Here is a 25,632-nt window from a genome sequence, read left to right on the forward strand (position 1 = left end):
TGAAACACTTCTTCTTGAGTAATATTATTTCGAAGTATTACTAAATTTACTTGAAAGAAATGTTTGGCTACTCTACCCACCCCAAAAGCTTCAAAAGACAAACATGACTTAATTATGCAATAAACAAAATGTGAAGTTTTTGACAAACATCTGAATGTAAAATGCACAAGTTAAATATTCCATGATCATTTCACTGTATTTATTTTCCTCATGGGTTATATAAATGTACCTAAGAGATCAGTTGGACACAAACACAAGTGTGTAGGGCTTTCAATGAATGCAGTTATGGGTACTGCAGATTGTATTTGTCATTCTTTTTAGTGCAACACCACCTGTTCAAAGTTTTCAAATACATGCAAAAAACATAACAAAGAATACAAAGAAATGCAGTTTAGAGAGGTTTCGTTATTGTAGCCCTTGTTACGTGTTGATAAACGTAAAGTAACCTTCACTGTAAGTGAGTTGGGAACTCAAATCCAGTTCGTAATTACGCATACGGTGACTTTCTGACTCCTGTGTTTGCAGAGTGAGCGTCATGTTTATGAGGGTCAGAGCGCATTTGTTTGCAGGGATGTTTGTTGGATACGGGCAGAGTTTTGCTCAACACCCACTCCCCTGTCTCTCTCTCTCGCTGTTTTTCCCTTCAGCTGCCGCGATATTTTTCCAGCTCTGGAGCCTCAACCGCACAGCTCGATCGATTCGCATTGATTGTCCCTGACGAGCTGCTCCACTTTCTAGCCAATGTCAGCCAGTCTGCGATCGGGAAGGAGAGAAATGAAGGAAAATCTCTGCCGCCCTGGCGGTGTCATTTCCACACACTTGGGTTGGCCGCCTGCCAGCAGACAGGACAGTCGGAAGAAATGGAGTGGAGTGTATGAGCCAGCTGGATGAGAGGGCAGATATTGTTTTGCATTCTGTTTTCGGTTTTCTTCCGTCTCTTTTGGCCGTCCCCCATCAGGTGCCGGCCCAAAGTTATATGAAGCCCTCAGCAGGATTTCATTTGGGCCCCACCTCCGGTTTAATTTACCACAGCATCGCTGTTTATGTTGTCTGTACTGGTTTTGTTTTATTCTTCATTGTACCTAAGGAACCAAGTTTGGTCAAAAAGCAACCACTAAAAAAAACATGGTGATCCAATTACGAAAACATGTTTGTGCAATGGCAGTTTTTAATGTGCCTCCTGCTGGCACAAGCACCACATAAAACAAATCTGCCAATTACGCCTTGAACAAGTGTCTATTGCTTGTTTGCATGTCCATTGAATGGAGTTTTGTCATATCCTGCTTGCTGTACAGAACAGGAGGACAACCTTACGTGCTTTGTGCTGGACATCAGTGCATTTCATCCCATCTCACCATTCAGATGATTTCCTGCATTTTGATTGGTTGGAGGGCAGTAGAAGAAGGGGTTGGTGCAGGGCTGCATTTATGCAAGAACCAAGACTAGTAAGGCAATTTCTCCTCTGTTGTTTTGTAGTTAAACTGTAAACTCTTTCTCACTGTGGGACAATTTGTTCCCAACATGCATCGATTTAAACCAAGGCAAACTTTCTACCTGCTTTGTTGACAAACGAATTAAAGTAATCACCTATAATCTACTGATAGTCTATCGTAAGGTTATGTGGTTATATGACTCCAATAAATAATATCCATCTGTAGGAGGTTGCTCAGAGGTATTTCTAGTTTTATAAGGAGTCATAATGTTGTCATTTTTTATCAATCAACTGGTCCAAACTGTGATCAGACTCCAAAAAAAAAAAAAAAAAAACATAAGCAGGGCATAATAAAGGGTTTTCTGTTTTTCTTTTTATTGAATAAAATAATACCTGTCATTTTAGTGCTTTTTGATTATTTATCTCCATAATTTCTGAAAATACCTAACTGCAAAGACAAATTAACTTTTGCACAATGGTTTAAGTGCATTGGGTACAGTAAATGGATTATGTGTATAAAATGGAAGAAGCAAGTAATGAAAAGGCAGCTACACAATGGGGTGATGAAATGATTTGCTGGTGAATTGATTCTATTTTTTATACAATATTTCCCTACCTCAGAAAGAAGCAACAGAGATGATAAACATTAAATGTTAACACAACCTTCACACTATAAAGGTTTTGTATAACTCATATATTTGTCAATGGGCTTGGTGTAATTTAAATATCTTTGGACCAAGTTCTACACACCAAGTTTTCCAGGTAGAACCATGCTGTCAAGAAATTTAAAACAGTTGTTATTTTTTTTTTTCTTTTTGAGTTTGTTGATTTTTTTTCAAAATAAATAAAAAAACTCTTGTCCATTTGTACTGCATGTGTGAAATAAGAATATCCAATTTCAAAGTTGGAAAAATTAATAGAAAGGCCTTCTAAAGTCAGAATTCCAAGAGGGAAAGACTGAGCCTCACACTAACCTAATCTCAAAATCCTATATGGCTGCTGTGTATATAAAACACAATAAAAGCTGCAGTAAGACACAGTTTTTTGTAGTTCTTCCAGGATGTGACTCTTCTAATAATTTGTGAACATATTCCTTCAGTGTATGATTGTATAAATTCCAGGGACATTGCTATTAGTTTGTTTTGCTGACAGCAATTAGTGTCATTGCTGAATACAGCATCTTAGGATCTTACTAAGTTACTGTCTTGTAACTAGAACAAGATTAAGTTGTGTTAGACATTATTCCTTCATTTAAATACTACCTTTAGAGGTTGTGAAACAAACGGCTGTTCAGATCCTGTCACTTCTGCTGCTCTTGCATATTTCAGTTTTTGTAATGCCAAACAGGAAAAGCAATGGGATGAAGTCTGAAAACTTGTTCATTTTTTATAAGCAAATGCAGGGTTGAATCCACAGAGTGGATATTAATTAATTATTACAAAATGTTACACACACTTCAAAACATTTATGTTTAGCCTAAATGTAACACTTGGGCTAAGCTGTGTAGTTGGACATGTAATACACTCTGTTACCAACTGCTGAATAATGGCAGATATAATCTATAGCCACTTCTACTGTTTTATAACAACTACAATTCGTGCTTTAAGCAAAAGCTTTAAATGGATGTTTTTATTTTCAAAATTATTTTGAGAAATTATTCTTGCCAAGGTATACCCAAGCCTTGAGTATCCATCTACGCTTGTTATCAGATATTCTTGGGAACTCATCTTGGTTTAACCTCGGAGTAGTTTTTTTTTTTTTTTCTAATCAATGTGCTTGAACTGCTTAACTTTATCAGTTTGAGCTAATTAGCTCCACATTAAAGCACATTTGCTTGATATTTACCTTGTTAGTAGCTGATACCAAAATGTCCTTTGAGTTCCATTAAAGTACCAATAGTACTTGTACCACAGTTTAACATACCATACCACATTTATTTATAAAGCACTTTAAAATAAACCAAGGTCCACAAAGTGCAGTTTGCAAAGCATGGCCCTAAAGTGTCTTTCTCTCCTTAAACTGTAAACAATACAACTCAAAAAAACCTATTTCTTTATGACACTTCCTAACCAATTTGTGTATGTGGGCCCCATACTGGGGTGTGTGCTCACTATGGCCATCATGTTTAGAACCCATATGGGCTCACAAAAAAAACAAAAAACAATTTGGTCCGCTGTGTAGGTTTTTGTTATATTTCAAATGAATATTCAGGGAACAATTAAAAATGGGAAAAAAAACTTAGAACCCGTACTGATTCCACTTTTTATTTAGACTAGTCCTGCATCAAATTTATACAGAATAAGAACATGGGACCATTATGTAACCTGCAGACAATACCATCTGGAGACAATTTTAAGTCAGTTTCCAACCCATATGGCCCCCATTTGTAAACCTTCTCTTTTCTATTGTTTTTGAGTATCAGATCATTGTAATTGATAATAGTTGTCAATAAAAGATCAAACAGAGTTCATTTCCATTTTAAGTAGAGGGAATATAGTAGTGCAAAGGGGAAAATTGTGCTCTGTCAGTCCGCAGCTTTATTTTGAAACAGCTTCTCTGTCGCTAAGATCTCGCACAGAAGTCCACTCCGGGTTTTTCGTGAGGCTCCAAAAATCTATGAAATGTGTTTGCATGTTCCTCTCTGCAAGCGAGGATGTAGAGGTGGGATTTGCGAGCACCGAGAAAGCTCGGGGAACCCACGCGTTCAACACAGCCTCTGAGAAAGTGCGCTTTTCTCACTGAACCAACGCAAAATCTGAATTTAATTTTATTTTATTTCTCTTCACGTTTGTCACAAACAAGCAGGCTCCGGGTTAGGATTGTGTCTTTGGAAAAAGAAGCTTTTTGTGCCCCTGTCTTCCCTTCTCTTCTTTCCTTCTCTTTTTTTCCCCTCACCATTCGCCACGGCGAGGCTGGGAGAGACACGGACCGCTCGGACTGTGGGAGCCCTCCCCTCTGATTGAATCTGCCCTGGTAGGTGCGATTAAAAAACGATTTAGTGTTCGAAAATATGCAGAAATATGGAAAAGGAGGGATGAGGGGTTGGATTATGGTCCGAGGTGGTGGGAGGGAATAATACTTCGCCGAAGTCTGATGAAAGTTGGGATGTGATGTTGGTGTAATGAAGTTGAAAGCAGGGTGTATCTGTATGTGTCCTGAATGAATTGAACGCAGACCAAAACAAAATCCTATTTTTTAAATCCGTTTTTATTCCATTAGGGAAACAAACTAAACCGTAACTAAGGAGATGCCACGCTGCTAGACCTAACGTACCCGTGGTTTAATGTAAATCAGCTGACATTATCAGTTATAGTTAAGATTCATTAAATTGAACATCGCTTTGATAAAAGTCGCTTAGTGTATGTTTTATTACTAAAACTTATATTTATGCGCCTCACTCCCACCTCTCTCAGTTCAGGCTTTTCCCTCCAGCTGGGCATCGTTTGAAAGTTGCCTGCAGATGTTTTAATTTTTCCGCCACCACAACAGGTATGAAGCAGAATCTCCAAGTGGGTGGAAATACATCCTCCCAACTTTTTCTGTGTGCGCACAGCCGCAGCCTAATTCAGCAGCAGGTTATGGACAAAGGATGGAGCCTTGAATTTAATTATTTCCACCAGTTTTTCTAACCTCCTCTGCGTGTGTGCGTGTGTGCGCGCGTCAGTCGACAAGGAGCTCAGAGCGTGGACAAGTACACGCAGAGTTCCGCCTGAAAATGGAGAGCTGCGTTCCGCGTTAGGCGTTCCGGCGTCAGTCACAAATGATTCACAACCACGCAGCTATAAACCAAACAATGCCCTCCCCGCTCTCCTATCACCAATACCTCGATAAATGCTGCTAACCTGGCACCTGCGCATACACTGACGTCAGTCACGGAGACTCATTCGGGACTGATTCGCGAGTAATGTACCTGAGAGTTTAAATCAGGCTCTCCAGGGCAAGAATAGCTGAGACTCAGAATTGGAAAGTAGACGTTTACCATAAAGTCCCATTTCATAGTAAACTTACTCATAATAGTCCTGTAATAAAGTTTTTTTTTTTTTTTTTTAGGTTTGACTAAATCTACATACACTGATCTGCCACCTTGCCTGTATTTGGCCCTCTTTTGCCTTTAGAACTGCCATATTTCTTTGTTGCATAGACTCAAGGTGTTGGAAACATTCAGAGTTTTTGGTGCTGGAAATTTGTCGACTGCATGATGCAAATCTTGGGTTCCATCACTTCCCAGAAGGTGGTCTGTTGGATTAAGATCTGGTGACGGTGGAGGCCACTAGAGAAGGGTGAACTCAAAATAGTTCATAAACAGCTGATTTGAGTTTTTGGACTTGGTGCATCATCCTCCAAGAACTAGCCATCAGTGGATGGGTACACTGCGGGCATAAAGGGATGGACATGGACAGTAACAAAGTATCTTGTGGTGTTTAAATGATGCTCATTTGGTACAAACGTACCCAAAGTGTGCCATAAAATATCCCTACATCATTATACCACAGCTATCAGCCGTATCTGTTGATACAAGGCCGGCTGGATCCATGCTTTTATACTGATTACTTCAAATTCTTAACCTACCATCTGAATGTTTAAGCTAAAATCCAGATTCGTCGGACCAGAAAACATTTTATCACATCTGTTATTGCCCTATTTGGGTGAGCATTTAGGAATTGTTACTTCAGTTTTCTGTTTTTAGTTGGCTGAGTTGTACATGAAGTGGTGTTCTGCTGTTGTAGTCCATCTGCTTTAAGCTATGTCGTGTTGCGCATTTACTGATTATATTCCACATACCTTGTTGAATCCAGTGGCGATTTGAGCGGCTGTTGCCTTTTTGTCATCTCGAACCAGTCTGCCCATTGTTCTCTGACATCAACAGGCCCTTGTCATGCACACAACTGACTCTCAATGGATAGTTTCTGTTTTTTGGACCTGAAAGATGATTGTTTTTGAAAATCCCACAGGATCAGTTGTTTCTAAAATACTCAGACCAGCCTGACTAGGACCAACAACCTTCGACAACAACCTTTACCTTATATCCCATTTCTTACCCATCCTGATGCTCAGTTTGAATCTCAGCAAGTTAACGTTACCACATTTAGATGCCTAAATGCATTGAATGTCTGCTATGATCTTGACCCGTTCACTATCTGTTTTGAACAGACGTACTTAATAAAGTGGCCAGTGAGTGTAAATTACAATTATTCATATCCAGTGCAACAGTTCATAGAGCATAATCACACAATAATCTTTGTTTTTGGACATCTACTATAAACTATTCTGGAATCGAACTGACAGAAAAACAGCCTCTTAACATACAAAATTACTAACCAACACATTGTACTTTATCCAAAAATCAAAATCAATGTGAGGATGGAGGTGGGTCCAACAAAGAGCATTTCCAGCAGGCTTGTTCCTCACTATCAGCAAAATCATAATCCTGTAACTTAGCTCTTTACTTATTACTATACTATTCTTATTTACTTATACTATTTACATATGGTGAGATGACATTTTTCATAATTTCATTCAACTTCTTTTTTTTTAGCTAAAAATCAAATAACCTTGAGTCACATTTAAGTCACAAAGGCTGCAGACATTTACTGACTCACACTGTACAGATTTGAAACTTGACCAGTACTCGCCTCCTGGGACTCGAGTCTTATTGACAATATTTATCTTATGTAATCAGGGGTGAAAATAAGGCAGAACGTGTAGATAGCTTCAGTGAATAATTAATGTTGTCCCTTCTGGGTTTCATAGTGTCTACAAATAACAGGTTGTTATGGTAAAGTTAAGGACAACGAGCATGGCCTCTCTGTAAGGTTTCTCATCAGTATGTGCCAGTAAAAGCAGTAAACAGCCCCTTCGTTTGTCTGTTTTTAATAAATGCTACCATCAAGGATGAATTTACAGTAAATCAGCCACCGACTGCAGCTCTGTGGAGATGTGCATATTCTGATGTAAAAAGTGTGCTTGGTTTGTTTACCAGGGACGTTTGCTGACAGTAGACTGTATACAAACAAGTAAATTTGTCTTTCTTAAAACCAATGGAAAACCTTAGCAGTTATTTCAGCCAGCTGACCAGCAGTGCACAGCAACAGATAGGAGCAGGAGCAGCGCTACTTTGCTTTATGCTCTGGACAGTCAGAGAAAAAAAACTCTAAAAAACTTTAGCAATGTTAACACCATGACTGTTGAAAACACTGGTATACCCTGATACAAGTAACCTAGTGTAGATATTTATTGGTCACAGAATTCCCATTTTGATGTTTTTAAATAAAGAGTTCAACCTACTCTAGCCCTGTTAGTTGTCCCTGCTTTTTTACCAACATCCCCTATCAAATGAACTAAAATCAATGCCTGAACAAAACCACCTATCCACCAGGCAGCTATCAGCAGCATTTTATTAATGCACACAAATGTTTTTTTTTTTTCAAAGCATAGATCCATTTTAAATATGTTTTGCAAGTTAACACAGGCTTAAGGCAAGAGCAACATCCTGTGAAAGCTAAATGACGTTTTGCTTATAGATGTCTCACAGTGCTGTCAACTTTACTCATATAGTCGTATTTAATACCTTCATTCGGTAGTGCTTTATTTAGGCATGAAAAGCAGACTAAAGATCTCAACGTGTTTGATCAGACCAATTTATGGCTGCTCTATGCTACAATAAACATGACATTTATTTGGGCTTTTAAACAGTTTTACATAGCTTTTATTTTAAGAACAGCTTTGGAGAATATAATGTAGTTCTGATTGCATTTGTAATGACAAAAAGCTTAAACATTTTTCAAAGTATGCTAATATGTTTTATCGCTAACCCCAAAGTCAGTTTATTATCTTATTTTATTCAAAGGAGGAGATAGTTTAAAACTTCTAATCCTAAGAAAATGTGCAAACAGATTACACATAAGCAAATCAAGAAACAAGATTGTGCCAAACGAGTAATGCATGCAAATAGAAAACTGTTCTGCAAGGAACACATGGCAAATTAGCAATAGGGAAATTTTAAGTAACCTGTGTAGACATCATTGGTTGCTTAATCTTGCTTCCAAATCCCACCTTTCAGCATTTAAGGAACTTTTTGGTAGTTTGTAACATCCAGTTCAATAATCACATTGTAATATTTTATATACATTGACACTCAGTAATTAAAATTCAAAAAACACAGTTTTAACACATAGAATTCTACATAGTTATTGGCACCTCTGGTAAAAATGTGTAAAACAGCCTATAAACAGGTATTAAATGCTGGTATAGAGATGGCATGCTCTCATGTCTTTCCAATTTTGTAGACTGGCTAAAAGAAATTGGTGTCTGTGTCACTTAATAATTATACCCCAGGGAAACAGGAAGGCACGGATTTACTGATTAAAAATCCTAAACACTCTAATCCACTTTAAAAAGTACTTCAGATGCATTTATTTTATAGGAATCATTAGGAGTTTCATTAATCGTAACCAGGATTTTGTATTTTTCTTTTTTGAACTGATAATCTTGGATTCTTTTCAACATTGAGTAAATGACCTTACAATGACCTCAAAATGTTTCAGTTTTAGGTTATGCTACTGCAATACAAATGTATTTGAAGGCCTTTTACACATCTGTGCCACAACTGCCAGTATGTCTAGAGGGTAGTGCATCAGCTCTAATGTCTGATTCATACATATTCAAGGTGTTAAATAAATTAAATAAAAAGTTATAAGCTCAGCAACTTTTTTATTTATTTAGCTATGTTTATTTTCTAAGACAAAATTAAAATTCCCCCTTTTTGCCTTTAACCCTTTTTATTATGCACTACAAAGGCTTTATTTAAAGATATATCTGGAAAAACAACACATCACACTGGTTAGCTACAGGTCCATTGATATTATCCCTTCTAGTAAAGGCAGAACAATGTGCAAACTGTGGGAGAAGCCTTAAGTTGGTCTTGTGGGGCTGTGCTGGGAACTTTTTATCTTAAAGTCACAAGATTTGTCACTAGACAATTCTAAGTAGGTCCAAAAAAAGCTGCCAAAAAAGTTACAAAATAAGGCTACAAGGTAGGTCATTGTCAAGAATGAGTCAAACAGATATGCTTAGGTGTAATAAAAAACTATTTGAATCTACAAGATTTGAATTTGAGTAAATATCGAGCAGACAAGTTATATTTCCAGCCAAAATCTCTGCTAGAGTTGAGAATTCATACTTTTGCTCTGGCGGTTAAAGTGGGCAGATTCAAAGGGGTTCCTGAACACCAATGTTTATGTGTTTTATGTGAACTTAGTGTTGTTGAGGATGAATTTCATTTTATATTTCACTGTCATCTGTGTTATGAGAAATAATTTAAGATGCGACAGAAAAATCCTGATTTGTTTTGGTTGACAGAAGCAGATATGTTAAATTGGGCAATTGACGAAGAGACCTTTCTTGTAGCAAAATTTATTAAAAGTGCCTGGCAGCGAAGACAGAGATTTTTGTATTGTTTATAATGTATGTTGGTTAGGTAATTTAGTTCTTGTAAATATTTGTTTTGCTTTGTGATTCCTGTTTGGTGGCCATCCTTGTGTTTCTTTTGTGCATCTGTGTCTTGTAAGCCTACACAGGCTGGACACCTTTTCATGGTGCATGACACTTAAATAAATATATCAAATCAAATCAAATAAAAATAAAAAAATGAAGTTGACAAGAGCTGCATGGAAAACTCATGCTACTTTACAGCCACTATAAGCCACTATAAGCCACTGTATTTTCTCTTCTGTTTGCAGTATGTAGATAACCACTTCCTGGCTTCACATGTATATTTGAGTCCTATCAACTGTGAGTGTAAAATGCTTACACTTTTTAATGTTAGGTTTAACCACAAGCTTATGTTAGGTCACTGAACTAAGTTGCGGCTTTCCTGCAAATTATTTCATTAATATAAACCCACACAGACTGTTGACAGGGGCTGTGTGTCTCTGTTTGTGCAGGAGGGGTTGGCAACGACATTGCAGTCAACAGTATTTAGCAAAACAGCTAAATAAGTCCAATAGCATATGTATCGGAATACAAAAAAACTTTCTTGTGAATCAGTTTTACATGTAATACTTTTGCATAAAACATGTATATAAGTGCACATTTTAACAGCACATATGTATGCAAACAAAGAGAGATGTCATGCTATTACCACACGACTAAATTAGCAAGAAGAAAACTCCAAATAACATTAAGATTGTCTGTGCTGAGTGGCGACTAACCTACAGTGAGATTTATCTTGTCATGTATGTTGGCATATCTAAAAATGCTTTCCATGTGGATCCATGAAGAGATTAATCACATTTTGTAAAACACCATGTCCTGTCATGTCTTAAAAGTATGTGTGTCTTTTATGATTTACTCCCAAATATAGTTTGTGCTTTTGTGAAGAAGGGTGTAAAATTTTGTTTTCTTCAGCACCAGAGTAAATTACTTTTTACCTTTTTGTCGCTGTTTCTATGGGCTAAAGGTAACAAAGTCTATTAGTGTCTGACAATTGAGAGCTGCTTTAGCCTGGAGGTAAGACCAACTTTCCTCAGTAAAGAAGGAGCTTCTGCATAGCGTACTATAAGCTCAGGTACTATAAGCGTACTATAAGCTCAGTTAATTGCTACAATATTAGCATAGCGCTTACATAAATACTGCAGAAGGGACATGTATATGCGGGTTTTGTGGTATTAAGTTGCAGTTGATTTGACATCGCTTTTAATTCTTAAAGCCATTTCTAAAGCGGTATATCTCTTTATGCACTGTTAAAACTCAAGACGAAGACGGATAAGCAAAAATGCGAGGAGCTTATGACATTTATGATATAAGTCTTTTGGTGCAGCCTCTCAGGACATTTGACTAATCAAATGGTGTATTGACCATTAAAATGAAATTTAAACCCCCCAATGCTTAAATTATTTTGCATATGCTTTGATTGTAGGTTCTCACAAAACACTTCTGCTCTGCAGTTTTTAGCTGAGCTATAGGGTCATTCTCAAAAAGTATTCATTCGTGTAGTTCTTTGTATTGATCTTCTGGGCCATTAATACATTGGTCTTTATCTCTGTGCTCTCATCCAGATCTACATCTTGTGCACAGAGAGATTTATAAAAAAAAACAACAAGAACCATTGAAATGTCAAAAATAGCTGATTTCTACACTTGTTTAGAAGCTGAAGCAGTTTACTGTTCAAGGAGGGTGACTGATGTCAACATTAATATGTGGCTGCTAATTCAAGTAAACCCATTGTCCTAACAGACTTTACTCAGTCTTTATATTTTATATGTGTCAATAAAGTGAGCATGCATCTGGGACTTAACTACGTCCGTTTTTCTGTTTTATCAAATGACATCCATGCTCTCCTTAAACTGTAGCTGTAGTTTAGAAGACAGTTCACATGAGGATATGAGGCTTCTCTGTAAATGATGCGCTGAGGGGAGAGGCCAGGGTGATGGAAGTAGAGGAGGGTGATTAACCAGAGACTATATGCCACGCTCAAGGTTTATTATGATGGAAAGAGTGTGACTGAGGGCACGCAGCAAGGGAGAATGAGTGCAAGACTAATACACTGTAGGTGGACTTGCTGTCAGTTCCTACGTGATGTTTTAACACAGAGACGTAACTGTAGGACTGCATCCTGGACAAAAAACACAAATATAATCTGGTACATACATATATGGCATTGTATTGTTGTTTTGCAAATTAAGGCTTAACACATGTATTCTTTTGCATTTCACTGTTTATGGTCTCATAAGCAAAATAAATATTAACTATAGGGTTTGCACAGTGGGGCAATTGGTAGCATTATTGCCTTGCAGCAAGAACGTCTGGGGTATGAATTCCGGCTTGGGGTCTTTTTGCATGGAGTTTACATGTTCTCCCTGTGCATGCATGGTTGCCTTGTCTTCTTACCACTGTCCAAACACATGAATGTTAGTGTAGGTTAATTGGTTTCTCTAAATTGCCCTTAGGTGTAAGTGTGTGTGTGCTTGGTTCTTTGTCCTGTGTGTCTCTATGTTGCCCTGTGATGAATTGGCGTCTTGTCCGGAGTGTGCCCTGTCTCTCGCCTAATTCTGCTGGAGATGGGTACCAGCTCCCTTGCGACCCTGAAAGGATAAGCGGGTATAGACAATGAATGGATGGATTTACTATAGGGAGCTGAGTTATTTAAGATTAGCCATTTGTCAATTCAAGTCCCAATAGAATACAACATTAAATTAACAAAAGTTATGCAGATTATATAGTTAAAACGTCAGTAGCTTTGAAATGCAATAATGTGTTTCATCAGTTTTACATGCCTTACATTTGTTTTTGGATTTTCACTCACTGATGATGTTCAGGACGGTGCAGGATAGCCTCAAAATATAGTTCTAACATGTAGTTAACACCGTTAAAAAAACAACTCCAATAATACTTTATCTAAATTACAAATAGTTTTATCATTTATTTCAGTTATATCTGACTCAGCACATCCAACTACAGTCTTCAGTAAACTCACTTGCTCCTGTTGACAATGTTGCCACGAGGAGCAGTTTTTATTTACAGTGCTAAGCTAAGGTTAGCATGTTTACTCTCTGGTTTAATATGACTGACTTTATTGATATTTTGACTTGCAAACTTATTTCATTATGGATATCATTGCAGAAAAAGCTGAAAGGAAAAAAAAAAACTGCTTTTAACATCATGCTTTACTTTAAACATCATGCTTTACTTTAAACATCATAAAATATATTCATATATTAATTCCTTCATTCATGAAGGAATGAATGAAGGAATGATTGAATAAACTATATTGACTTGTAATTCAGCTGCTCTTGAGAATAGCTAACAAAGCAGGCCATATCATTTTGGAGCGCTCTAGCCAGAGTCCTGACTGAATCTGTAAGGAAACCTTCCAACCTCAAAGAAGGTCATCACCAAAAATATTTGTGAAAAAGCTGGTCAGCAATTACAAGAAAACGCTTAAATTGTTTTCACAATAGATATTAATTTTAAATGGTTTTATTCTATTTTAAAAGATTTCTTGTTAGAAAGAAACTCATGGGTAAATTAGGAGTATGAATAGTTTTGGGCTTAAGGGCGGATTTATAAATGATCTCGTAAGGCCTACATTATAGCTTTGGAGCATATGTCCAAGAAATCAGCGTGTAAATTAGGCCACATTTTGCACCTTACTGGCATACAGTTGACATAACATCACAGAAAGGTATTAAGAGTTTATGCAGGGACTCTGATATCAATTATTTAAAAATGCTTTGATTGGGACCACAGTCCAATACCTAAGATTGGACTCTCTTCAACTACATTATTATTGGGAAGTATTGCCATGTTGATATCAGCTGTGAAAACTGTGACCTTTAGCATCTTGAGCAATGCCATTGGTGCTTATTTCATTTAAATTATTTACCACGTACAGACAGAAAATGATGTTAACTTCAAAGGCACTAATTGTAAGTAGGTTGGTTGCAAATGGTAAAACCTGGGGATGAGATTGAGTACCAAGTGGTGAATGAACTCACATTAAGGTATTCGTTTTTTGTCAACTAGGGGTTCACCTTTAAAGCTTGGATTCTAAACCTATGTAGGGGTCACTGGTTGATAAGGGTCACAAACATTTACTTGCTGGGTTAAAAGTGAAGTTTTTAAATGAGTATGTGACTGAGGGGGTATACAGTATGTATGATATTGCTTTCCTGTTAGGTATTTTAGTGAAACTGGAAAACATTTAGTTGCATTGTGTCTCGTAGTAGACCAACAGCCTTTTTACATGCTTTTGGGGTGCTCATTTTCACTCCCCTCCTGTTTGACACAGTTGAACAGTTGGGACTCTACATTTAACCTAGCTAGTTTTATAGAGGTCAGTAAGTATCTTTCTTTGAAATTGATACCATTTGAGGAAAACTGTCAGAGATGATGTCACTGCAGTGATAAATGGACAAAACTTATATATGGCCTTTCCAGTCATACCGACCACTCAAAGCGCTTTACAATAGAGCCACATTCACCCAATCACATTCACACATTTATATACAATACACAGATCGGTAGGCAACATAACATTAAGTGTCTTGCCCAGGGGCACATTGATATATGGCAGAAGGAAGCTGGAATCGAACCTGCAACATTCGGATTGCAAGACGACTACTCTTCCCACAAAGCCTGTGATGTCAATGGGGTCACCCAAAAATAATGGAGTAACTTGTTACAGAAAGGACTTGGTCATTTTGCATACAGGTTTTATTATCACTGTCATTAGTTTCTGTCCATTAAAGCTTTGTTCTTCCAGCTAACATTTAAAGAAAAACCAAAAGCCATGTTCACACAGGTTTACATGTCACGAGTGTGTTCTGTAAGCATTTTGAATTCCTGTGCAAACTGTCTTATCTGCCTTATTTCTAGAGATGTACTAATCAGTTGTGGGCTCTGTGGCCAACAGCGATTTGTAGGTTCTTTAGGTCTGACCAGCTAATGATGCCTTTTTAGAACCCAAAATATGTGAATTTCTTCGTTTTAATGCTTTCAGTTACTAGGAAAAAAATAAGATGTTCAATATTTGATCTGCAGATGAACCACCAGAGCTAAGAAGTCAGATGCGCTTGAGTTAAGAGCCTGTGATAGTTGCGGAGTGTGGGCTATCAATGATCTATAACAATCTATTCATGTTTGCTGAAACTTCATATGAGAAACCATACTGATGACTCTCTAGCTGAAGATTGTAAAATGTGACCTAGGGTCATTTCAGAACAAAATAAACTTAACTTACCAACATCGTATGCTCTCGCTGTTAAGTCAGGTACTTCATTGCTACGTCTGGCTTATTAAAATAAAAGTACTTCCTGTTCTGTTAATTAATATATGTACTCACTGCACTATGTCTTGTTCATTATGCTTTAACTTATAACATACCTTGGAACACGATTCCTGTTTAAAGCTGGCAACAAATGTTTTAAATGTAGATTTAGAAAATGCTTTTCTAATAACGTCAAAACTCCCGCGTCACTCTCAGAGTGACGGGAAGAGAACCTTCTTAATATAGTCCAGGAGAAGACAATATGAGCACAAGGATTTGCAAGTATTAACAGCGTCATTACAAATACTAAATAAAAAACACATTGTTTTTTCAAGAAATTCAACATTAACAGGTGTTAATCTATGGAAGTAAAATAGTCTCATTAGAATCAGACATTTTTTAGACATTGAATTTATAACACTGAATTTTTATCCTGTGCAATTATGTATGTGAATTTTGTTTTGTACTTAAAATTTGCCAGCAAAAATTCACCTGCAGAAATTCACCTGCAAAAATTCGCCTGCAGAAATTCACTTTCAAAAATTCGCCTGCAAATGTGTTGACCTTCTGGTGACTCATGCCAAAGCAATCAGCACTTGATCGAGTCGAGTGTCTTTTAGCCAATCAGATTACGCTTATTTGATCACGTGACACATCATTGCCTTGGGCAGAGGCGAGTCTCTTAACAGTTTGCTGGATAGTGGCTTAATGAAGATCAGTGATGACATTTTTCTGCCAAAAATATATTATTACAAAACGGCAGGTAATTAACCCCCATTTGAGATTTGGTATTTTTTTTTTCATCTAATGGAACTGAATGAAATGTTTGACTTGCCTGATGGCAGCTATTGCCCCAACCCTGTCCGCAGATGCTCTTGTTTGAAGTGACCGGAAGAAGCGGCAACATGGCGGCGGCAAACCCGGGAAGTTCTTCGCTATGTATACCGTATATTTTCTTTCAAGTTTTGCTTTTTTTTGCAGGCAAATCTTTTCAGGCGAATATTTGCAGGTGAATTTCTGCAGGCGAATTTTTTCAGGCGAATATTTGCAGGTGAATGTCTGCATGCGAATTTTTTCAGGCGAATATTTGCAGGTGAATTTCTGCAGGCGAATTTTTTCAGGCGAATATTTGCAGGTGAATTTCTGCAGGCGAATTTTTTCAGGTGAATATTTGCAGGTGAATTTCTGCAGGCGAATTTTTGCTGGCAAATTTTAAGCAAAAACAAAATTCACATACATAATTGTACAGGATAAAAATTCAGTGTTATAAATTCAATGTCTAAAAAATGTTTGATTCTAATGAGACTATTTTACTTCCATATTAATCTCATTGTGTTATTTTTTTTTTACAGAAATGCATATTCATATGACTAAAAGGTTAAATTATATGCTTTATCAATTTAAAATATGATTTAAAACAACTCATTTGCAAGTTAAATGAAATGTTAATATTTTAAAAGCTAATTGCTGATCAGTGTCTTATGTGACCTAGAGTATTGCAATGTGTTGTAGACTGACTACATGTCATGCATTTGATAAGAAATCATTGGAGAATTGGGACTTGACTTGAATGTTGGGAAAAATGATGCATGTTCATCCAGCATCAGCAAGCATGGCCTTAGTTATAGGTTGCCTAACATATGTTTATATTTGACTTGCAGGAATAAGATGCATCTTTTTTATTGCAGAAAAAGACATAAGGTGTATTTACTTAATTATAACAGTAGTTATCAAAACAGTTAAATGTTAAATGATGACATAATTTAGACATTTTTTAATAAAATACAAAATGTTCTCCAGAGACCAAATTACACATAAAATCCACTAAATTCAACAATCCTTACTTAATATTTTAGCTCTAGTACTGTATCTACTGAAACACACAGCTTCCATGTGCTGCTCTGATGCTTTCCAGCACAGTTTCACCCACAGCTGAAGACAGCTTCTGATAGCATGGGGATGCTGTTGGGAAACCAGACCCGGGTCAGTGCAGCAGTGAGGTAAACTGAAACTATGGGGTTGAAGGTCCGCAGAGCTGGCTCTGGTTCTTTGGCGCCGTATCCCCCTGAGCTGGTGAAAATGTGGGGGCTGTGCTTCAGCCTTTGAAGCTTTACCTCCCACTAATTCTGGCCTTCCAATTTCCACACACTGCACAGACCCCCCCAACCCCTTCTTTGCCTTTGTTTACCTTATAAGGATTTACCAGGCCATTTCCTCTGCGTTTCTGTGGGGAGGCGGTGTGCTTGTTTGTGAACGCGGACAGGTCAACAAAATAACAGCATTATCTAATAATATATTTATTCACTGTGGACGGTGTTGCAAGTTTTGTTTGATCTACAAGTAAATTTATATTAAAGGAAGGTAACTTTTTTTTTTATAATCAGATGAAGTCAGCTTAATATGGTTTATTTTTAACATTGCCATTCTGATTTATTCGAAAGAGATGTCAAGTTGTTGACATTGGATATTTTTATAGACAAATATGAATTCACAGATGACAAACTTTTTTCCTGAAAGTAAAAGATAATTTGACAGAAATCCCATCTGTTTTGCACCTTACCCAAACCCACAGTGCATGGAAACAGATGGAGAGGTGCCCATTTCCTCAGTGTTCCACTACAGGGAACAGAAGAAAAACCTCTCTAATTCCTTAGTCTGTCACTGAAAAGTGGACAGGGTTCCTACACCTGAAAAATATGGAATTGTATTAAAGGATTCATGAATCACAAACTGTACTTCAAACAGTCTGTATTTGATGAAGGATGATCCGGTCAACATTTGATGTGATTTAAAGTCTAACCGTTATAGATCTTAAAATAGAGCTGATATGTTCAATGGACTGTTGTTCCAGATTCCCCCCCAAAAAGCTGTGAAATATCTCTTAATAAATACATTTTGCTAAGTTGAAAGTCAACTTCATGTTTCATGATTTGTAGAAAAACTACATAATAAAAAAAACCCAAGTAGTACTCAAATGTTCAGGTGTTGTCAATGGCCAATAAAACATTAGCAAATCGGGAAAACAACTGAATTCTATGAAAAAGTTGTTGAAACCATAAGTGGATAAAAAAGAACTGAACCATTGAAAAGTTTTAATGAAAGTGTGCTAACTTTTGATCGGTACTGCGGATGTTTTATGCTAGATATAGACTAAAACCATCTGTTTTGGAATACTGCGATCACTCCTTTCCTTGTGATAGGAGGTCATTTATCAAAACAATTATTGTCCTCACCACAGATTAAATCATTTGATTATATTATATTCAAGTAGCAGGGACTTGGCTACCCGCTTTGTAATTTCCTTGCAAGCCAATCAGAGAAGCTGCAGGGGAGCAGGTGTTGCCTCATCAGGTAGGAATGTGTAAAGTTTGATTAATGGATTGATTTGGTAAGAAAATAATTAGAGGTGTTATAAAAAGCTGTTCTGAGGACGACTTTTAATCAAATACACGCACAGTTTGGCGAGAATTTCCAATGTTCTTAATGAAACTCCTTCACAGGTGAAAGTTTTTTCCTGCAACAAATTCACTTACAGTATTTCCACATTTAAGTCTTTATACCTTTTTAAATAGCAAATGTTCCCTAAAATCTGTATTACAACTGGTTTATACGAAATCATGGTTTTGAAAGATCTGGTAACGTGCAGCTAAATTATTTATAGTCAGTATTTTGTGGGTTTAAACATTATCAAGTTGATTCATTTAGTGACTCCACTTTTAAGTTTTTAAATGTTTAAAACACACCATTTTAAATGAACATATGAAAACTACCCAGAATGGCTTCCCCATATATGCAGCCTAATTTATCTTTTGGATTCACTTGCTGTCAGTTCTGTCATGTTTTTAGTTTATTCTCACCATTCAGACTATGTTGCTTCTCAGTCATGCACAGCAGCTTTAAAAAGCAAAATGCTCTAAACATTTTGTACACCGCTCGCTCAGCACCAAATGCCAGAGGACACACTTAATGCGATTGGCTGATAAAATCAAAGGAGACCAAAAGCAGAGCTGAAAGTGCATGTAAAGTACAGGGGTTGGACAATGAAACTGAAACACCTGGTTTTAGACCACAATAATTTATTAGTATGGTGTAGGGCCTCCTTTTGCGGCCAATACAGCGTCAATTCATCTTGGGAATGACATATACAAGTCCTGCACAGTGGTCAGAGGGATTTTAAGCCATTCTTCTTGCAGGATAGTGGCCAGGTCACTACGTGATACTGGTGGAGGAAAACGTCTCCTGACTCGCTCCTCCAAAACACCCCAAAGTGGCTCAATAATATTTAGATCTGGTGACTGTGCAGGCCATGGGAGATGTTCAACTTCACTTTCATGTTCATCAAACCAATCTTTCACCAGTCTTGCTGTGTGTATTGGTGCATTGTCATCCTGATACATGGCACCGCCTTCAGGATACAATGTTTGAACCATTGGATGCACATGGTCCTCAAGAATGGTTCAGTAGTCCTTGGCAGTGACGTGCCCATCTAGCACAAGTATTGGGCCAAGGGAATGCCATGATATGGCAGCCCAAACCATCACTCTGGGCATGCAACAGTCTGGGTGGTACGCTTCTTTGGGGCTTCTCCACACCGTAACTCTCCCGGATGTGGGGAAAACAGTAAAGGTGGACTCATCAAAGAACAATACATGTTTCACATTGTCCACAGCCCAAGATTTGCGCTCCTTGCACCATTGAAACCGACGTTTGGCATTGGCATGAGTGACCAAAGGTTTGACTATAGCAGTCCGGCCATGTATACGGACAGTTCTGGTGGAAACAGGAGAGTTGAGGTGCACATTTAATTCTGCCGTGATTTGGGCAGCCGTGGTTTTATGTTTTTTGGATACAATCTGGGTTAGCACCCAAACATCCCTGTGCATTTCAATATTTTGAGCAAAACTGTGCTCTTACCCTGCTAATTGAACCTTCACACTCTGCTCTTACTGGTGCAATGTGCAATCAATGAAGACTGGCTACCAGGCGCGTCCAATTTAGCCATGAAACCTCCCACACTAAAATGACAGGTGTTTCTGTTTCATTGTCCAACCCCTGTAAATGCTTCAATTTTCCTATAAGCCACAAATGTGGTCAAATGAATGGTGCCACAGAAGATAAAAAGCTTAGAGGTGCATTGATCAGAATATTTCAAAATCACAGATTCTGAAATATCACTGATTCTGAAGTTATTGTTGAAATGTTGAACCGGCTTTAGCATCTTATATTAGTAATTAGCATGGATGATATTAATAAAACACCATTTTCCATTTGTGTTACTTAGAGAACGTAGATCCTTATCTTAACTCTGAGATTTCCAGTAGGATACCAACATTTCCAAATCCAGCATGGTCCAAGACAGAAAGAGATCAATCTTCTAGTTATCTGCTGAAAGTATTGCTCTCTCACAATCTTGCATTGGGAAATGAACTGCAAACATAGTTCTATGTGCCATATAATACTGTTTCTCTTAAAACAGCTTTTTACACCTCTTTGCCCCTTTTCCTTCATTTTCATCACAATCTGCGTATTGCATTCCAGGCACCGGCCAATTACTTTGTGAATCTCTATTAAACAGGTTTCCTACGCAGGCTTGTATAGTCTTTTTCTGTTCGTCTGATAAGTATAGAAAAAAAATATGTATGAAAACAAAGTTTGAGCTTCATGACTTTTTAACATTTTATCCATTATCTTAAAGTGAAAACCTGAATTTCTGTAAAAATAAAAGGCTTCTTTTATTGAATTATATTTAGATGATGACCATTAGCTTCGGTTTACCACATCACAAGTTGAAATTTTGTCCAACTCCTTGATCGTTTAAGTTTTTAGTTACTAACAGATAAACACACTTATTCTAAAATCAAGAAATTGATTTTTCACAGCTTTTTGCCCTCTAGACATTTTAATTCAGGTTTTAAAACTGAAACAAAGGTTCTTGAATTGGGTTTGGTTTAAGTGCCAAACAAAGCACTGGTTTTGGGTAAGGTGCAAAATAATTTTTAAAAATATTGGGAAATAAAGGTACCTGTGATCACAAACAGTGATTTGAAGAATCTGTATTTGTGTTAAATGGCCCTTTACCTCTGCTGAATTGAAAGCAAGCTTCAGCACAGATAGTGAAAACCAACTAGGCAAATGTTTTGTATTCAGATCTCCATAAAATGGTAAATGGCCTGCACTTGTATAGCGTTCATCAAGTTCCCAGAGACCCCAAAGCGCTTTACAATTCACCCACCCATTCATACACACACTCATGGTGGTAAGCTACAACGCAGTGCCTTGTAGCTTGTACCACTTACACATTGTAGCCCTGGGGCAGACTGACAGAAATGGGGCTGCCATACAATCGGCGCCACTGGGCCATCTGACCGCCATCAGCAGACAAGGCCAGTGAAATGTCTTGCCTAAGAGCACCATGACTGAGACAAACAGAGCGGGGGTTCGAATTGGCAACCCACCGATTACAGGATGAATCCCTACCACTGTCGCCACCGTAGCGACAATGGTAGATCACAAAAAAAAAAATCCACTTGTAGGTTTTTAAATGTTTTAAACGGTTTTTTTTTTGGTTTTTTTTCCCAGCATAATAATAGCTGGAAAAATCAAGGAGATAAAGACTGCAAAAGTATCGACATTTGAAATGGAAACATCATAGGAACCTTGTAAAACATTATTAATCAACAGTTGATGTTACCAATAATGTATAGTAACCTTTTTCTCTTCTTTCCCAGTAACGTTTTCTGAAAGCCAATGGAAGAACGTGGATGAGGGCTGATCTTCTGAGGAGGAGGAAGGCTTTGGTGCCTGTCTCTTGCTGACTGGCTAGTCGGTCCACTAACATCAAGCACCACTCTCACCGGGGCAAATAACGGGCCGAGAAAAAGTCCTTCATTGCTCACCCCTTTCCCCTTTCCACCCTCACCCCCGACCCAGGCACCTACGCTCTGGACCATGTCTAGCGGGCTGTTGGAGGGACCCCAGACAGAGGACCTGGAGCGGAGTACCTGCAAACAGGACTCTCCTGTCATAGAACGCAGGAATCGCAGCGGCATCATCAGCGAGCCTCTCAGCAAGAGCCTTAAGAAGTCTCGCACCCTATCTCAATATACAGCAGTCTCGTCTGCTGCCACCAATGGACACACGCACAATAGCTCGATGAAGAGCCACTCGGCCAAACCTCAACCACCCCCAGCCCCCCAAGCCACAGTCTCCACACTGACAGCAGCCAAGTTGGACCGAACCCTAGAACAGGTTCTGGAGGGACAGAATGGCCTTCTGCACTTTGCCCAGGCGGCCGCACTGTTAAAGCGAGCCGGTATGGAGCACATGCTCCTGCCTGGGGGCATGGGAGTGGGAGTTGGCAGCGGAGACACAGGCTCGGGGGCTAGCGACTTGGAGGGTACGTCTGTCACGGACGCCGTCGGTGGTCCTGTTGACTTCCCATATGGAGTAGGAGGTGGCTTCCCCTTCAACCCGGGGCTTTTCATCATGACGCCGGCTGGAGTGTTTCTGGCGGACAGCGCACTGCACATGGCTGGCTTGACCGAATACCCAGCACAGAGCGAGCTGGCCTCTGCTATCAACTCCGGCAAAAAGAAACGGAAACGCTGTGGCATGTGCCCGCCTTGCCGACGGCGGATTAACTGCGAGCAGTGCAGCAGCTGCCGGAACAGAAAAACAGGCCACCAGATCTGCAAGTTTCGCAAATGTGAGGAGCTGAAGAAGAAACCCTCTGCTGCACTGGAGGTAAGACAGTGGTAGTTAAGTTAAGTCGTACCATTGCTTAGTGAGGTGAAACAACTGCTTGAATGGTTATGATTCACAACTACAGAGACAGTCTAACAGAGTTTAAATGCACAGACCTTGGCCTCCAAGTAAGACACAAAAAGTTTATAATGTAGAGTATATACAAAAAGATATGAAAAAGTCTGAGGTTGAGAGCAAAATACTAGCACAAATAGGACACTTGAATGGTCTTCCCCTTTAAGAGAATTAGTAAAGTGGGGGTATATGGTGAGCTGAAGGCTTCACAAGCAGGGAAATGACAGGTGGTGTGGAGAACGGAAGGTATGTTCAGTGTAAGCAAATACCATGGGGTCTCTTTAATCGGCCCACTATGACCATACAAGCAACATGCCTACATATTTCAACCTGAATACTAATTCAACCTGCCACAAAGAGATAACTGTATTATTAAAAATTATCTACTGTACATTGTAGTTCTATCTAGCGGGACCATTTTAGTCTGATCCAATACAACTTATTTTGCCTTCTTTTGCAAGAGAAATTTGAATAAAACTGTGTGAGCTCGTGGTATAAGATTGGCAGTAATTGTGGATATGTGTACAGCGTGTTTGTATGTCTGTATACATGTGTGGGTATGTTTGTGTTTGAGTGTGCGTATAATGAGGTCCATCTGGCCGCAGAACTGTCATCTGGAGCACCAGGTGTCAGTGTGGCACACTGCACCCCTCCCCACCCCTTTCTGCTTGCCACTGCCCTTCTCTCCTGTGACACTTCTGCTCATCTAAATGGCCCTCCATACTTCCTGTCTGCTACCTCCATCATACTCTGTGGCCTAACTAACCCTGGCCGTGGGAGCAGATGTTTCATCTCAAAGGAAACAAACTTTAGTGGATAATGGTGTCACTTTTCCATTGCATAATAAATTGACAGACATGAAACACTTTGTGAACATAAACCAATAGAGAGGCCACTGGTCTAATTGACCCAAACTGAATCTATGCTGCAAACAGCTAATGGCCTCGCTACGATCGCTTTCTGATGTTGATTGGGAACGACAGCTTGGTCTTGTGTTTGCAGGCTAAAAGGTTAGTTATCCAGTCCTGATGTGCTGAATTTGGCACAAACTGATTAAATGTATAAATAACAGATAATTTTGAGTAATATAGTTATATTGTCATGGCAGGAGATCTCATAATAATACAATGCATCAATACTCTTTGTCAGTGTGAGGTCTGTGTTGTATTAGACTGTGACTTTATCTGGTGAATTTAGTCTTAGCTTTCCAGGTGAGTCCTATAAGCTTTAACCATTCTGTATCTATGTTGAAACTCTTATTTTGAAGTTAGAAAGGAAGTAGTTCTTGAGTTGCTGTGTTGCATTGTCAGTTTGCTGACAGCGCACAGCTGCAAAAGCATTGTAGAAGCCTCCATCTTCTTAAATGCTTTATTTTGCAGTATTTTGGGGATTTGATAAAAAAAGAAATGGTTGAAAGGTGTATGGATTAGCTACAAATGATTTGTAAACATGGACAATACTGCAACTTGCTAACAATTAGGCATCAACAACACTAAAGTTAGCATCTGCTTCCCATTAGTGGGAAACCAAAGGGCTATTTTGTAGTTTTTAATTACTTTGGACTGAATTATCAAGACGTCAAGGTCAAAATACTAAAATACCAATCAAACTTAAACTGAATATTTTTATGCCAAACAGAACTTCTTCATGCGAAATAATTCATGTAATGACATTTTTCTTCTCATTGTGAAAATAAAGAACCAGGATTCTTAGTTTTCCTAAAACTCTGTCTAAAATCTCATCTTGTTCTTTCTCATGAACATAAGATGGTCTTGTTTTGTAAGCAGGAGGTATTGAGAGTCATCAGTATTGGGGTTCTTTAATGTAAAAATTACATCCTGACAAATAGATATCTAAAAGGTCTTTAACTCTTTTGACCAGAAGTTATATGTTACAAGTCACACCTTTTTTAATTTTTATTTTACAAATGTTTAGTATTACTTATGTATACACCAACTGTTTTACATTTATTTCTTATCAACCAAGAACATTTACTGTATTTACTATAGTTACACCGATCAGACTTTATTTGGCAATTTCCAGTTTTGTAAAGTTTCCACCTACCGATACATTATTCAGCTGATGACAATTACATTATAAGTAACAGTGGTATGGCTTGCAAATTTTTTATTCCTTGGATTTCTTATGGAAATAATCATTATAATTACTACAAGAGACAACATCAAATAGTTTTTCCCTGTACAGTCTTCAGTAAGCATTATGTCAAACTGTCTTTAGCTTCTTATATTAGTGATTAGTGGGGTTAACATTTGTAATAGTGTGTGTATTCCCTGGAGGAGCTAAACCTTGACCTCTGCTCAGACATTTCCATAACCTTTCAGGTTCCAAGAAAAGCAGATGCTGAAAGCTCAAAAATGAATGTTACACATTCAGCTTTTTCTGGTTTTTAACACTTCCTGTTTAAAAGTTTTGGTCAAAGTGAACAGGAGTTATGTCTCAAGAAAATACAGTCTCAAATAGCTTCTTACACCCGGATATTTAAATTAGCCGAGATGTTTTCTTGTGCCACTAGTGGCCTTTACTTTGGTCATTTGAAAGTGGGGTAAAGAGAAAGGGAAGACATGCAGCACAGGTCGCTGGGGTCGGGACCCGAACC

The 25,632-nt window shown here is 38.2% G+C and overlaps 1 protein-coding gene across 3 annotated transcripts in view; it reads left to right on the forward strand.

Moving 5' to 3' along the window:
* The first annotated feature begins 4,052 nt into the window (after nucleotides 1-4,052).
* The window catches only part of cxxc5a (CXXC finger protein 5a), a 35,039-nt gene continuing 13,459 nt past the window's right edge, over nucleotides 4,053-25,632 (forward strand). For 2 of the 3 annotated variants that reach the window (XM_047380129.1, XM_047380132.1), the window contains exons 1-2: nucleotides 4,056-4,405; nucleotides 21,926-22,940. In XM_047380129.1, coding sequence (XP_047236085.1) covers nucleotides 22,146-22,940 — 795 coding nt within the window. In that variant the 5' untranslated portion in view covers nucleotides 4,056-4,405; nucleotides 21,926-22,145. Of the gene's footprint in view, nucleotides 4,410-21,925; nucleotides 22,941-25,632 lie in introns of all 3 variants that reach the window. The other variant, XM_047380131.1, reaches the window with a different exon arrangement.

The sequence above is a fragment of the Girardinichthys multiradiatus genome, chromosome 11, assembly GCF_021462225.1.
Source record: "Girardinichthys multiradiatus isolate DD_20200921_A chromosome 11, DD_fGirMul_XY1, whole genome shotgun sequence".
Taxonomy (NCBI): domain Eukaryota; kingdom Metazoa; phylum Chordata; class Actinopteri; order Cyprinodontiformes; family Goodeidae; genus Girardinichthys; species Girardinichthys multiradiatus.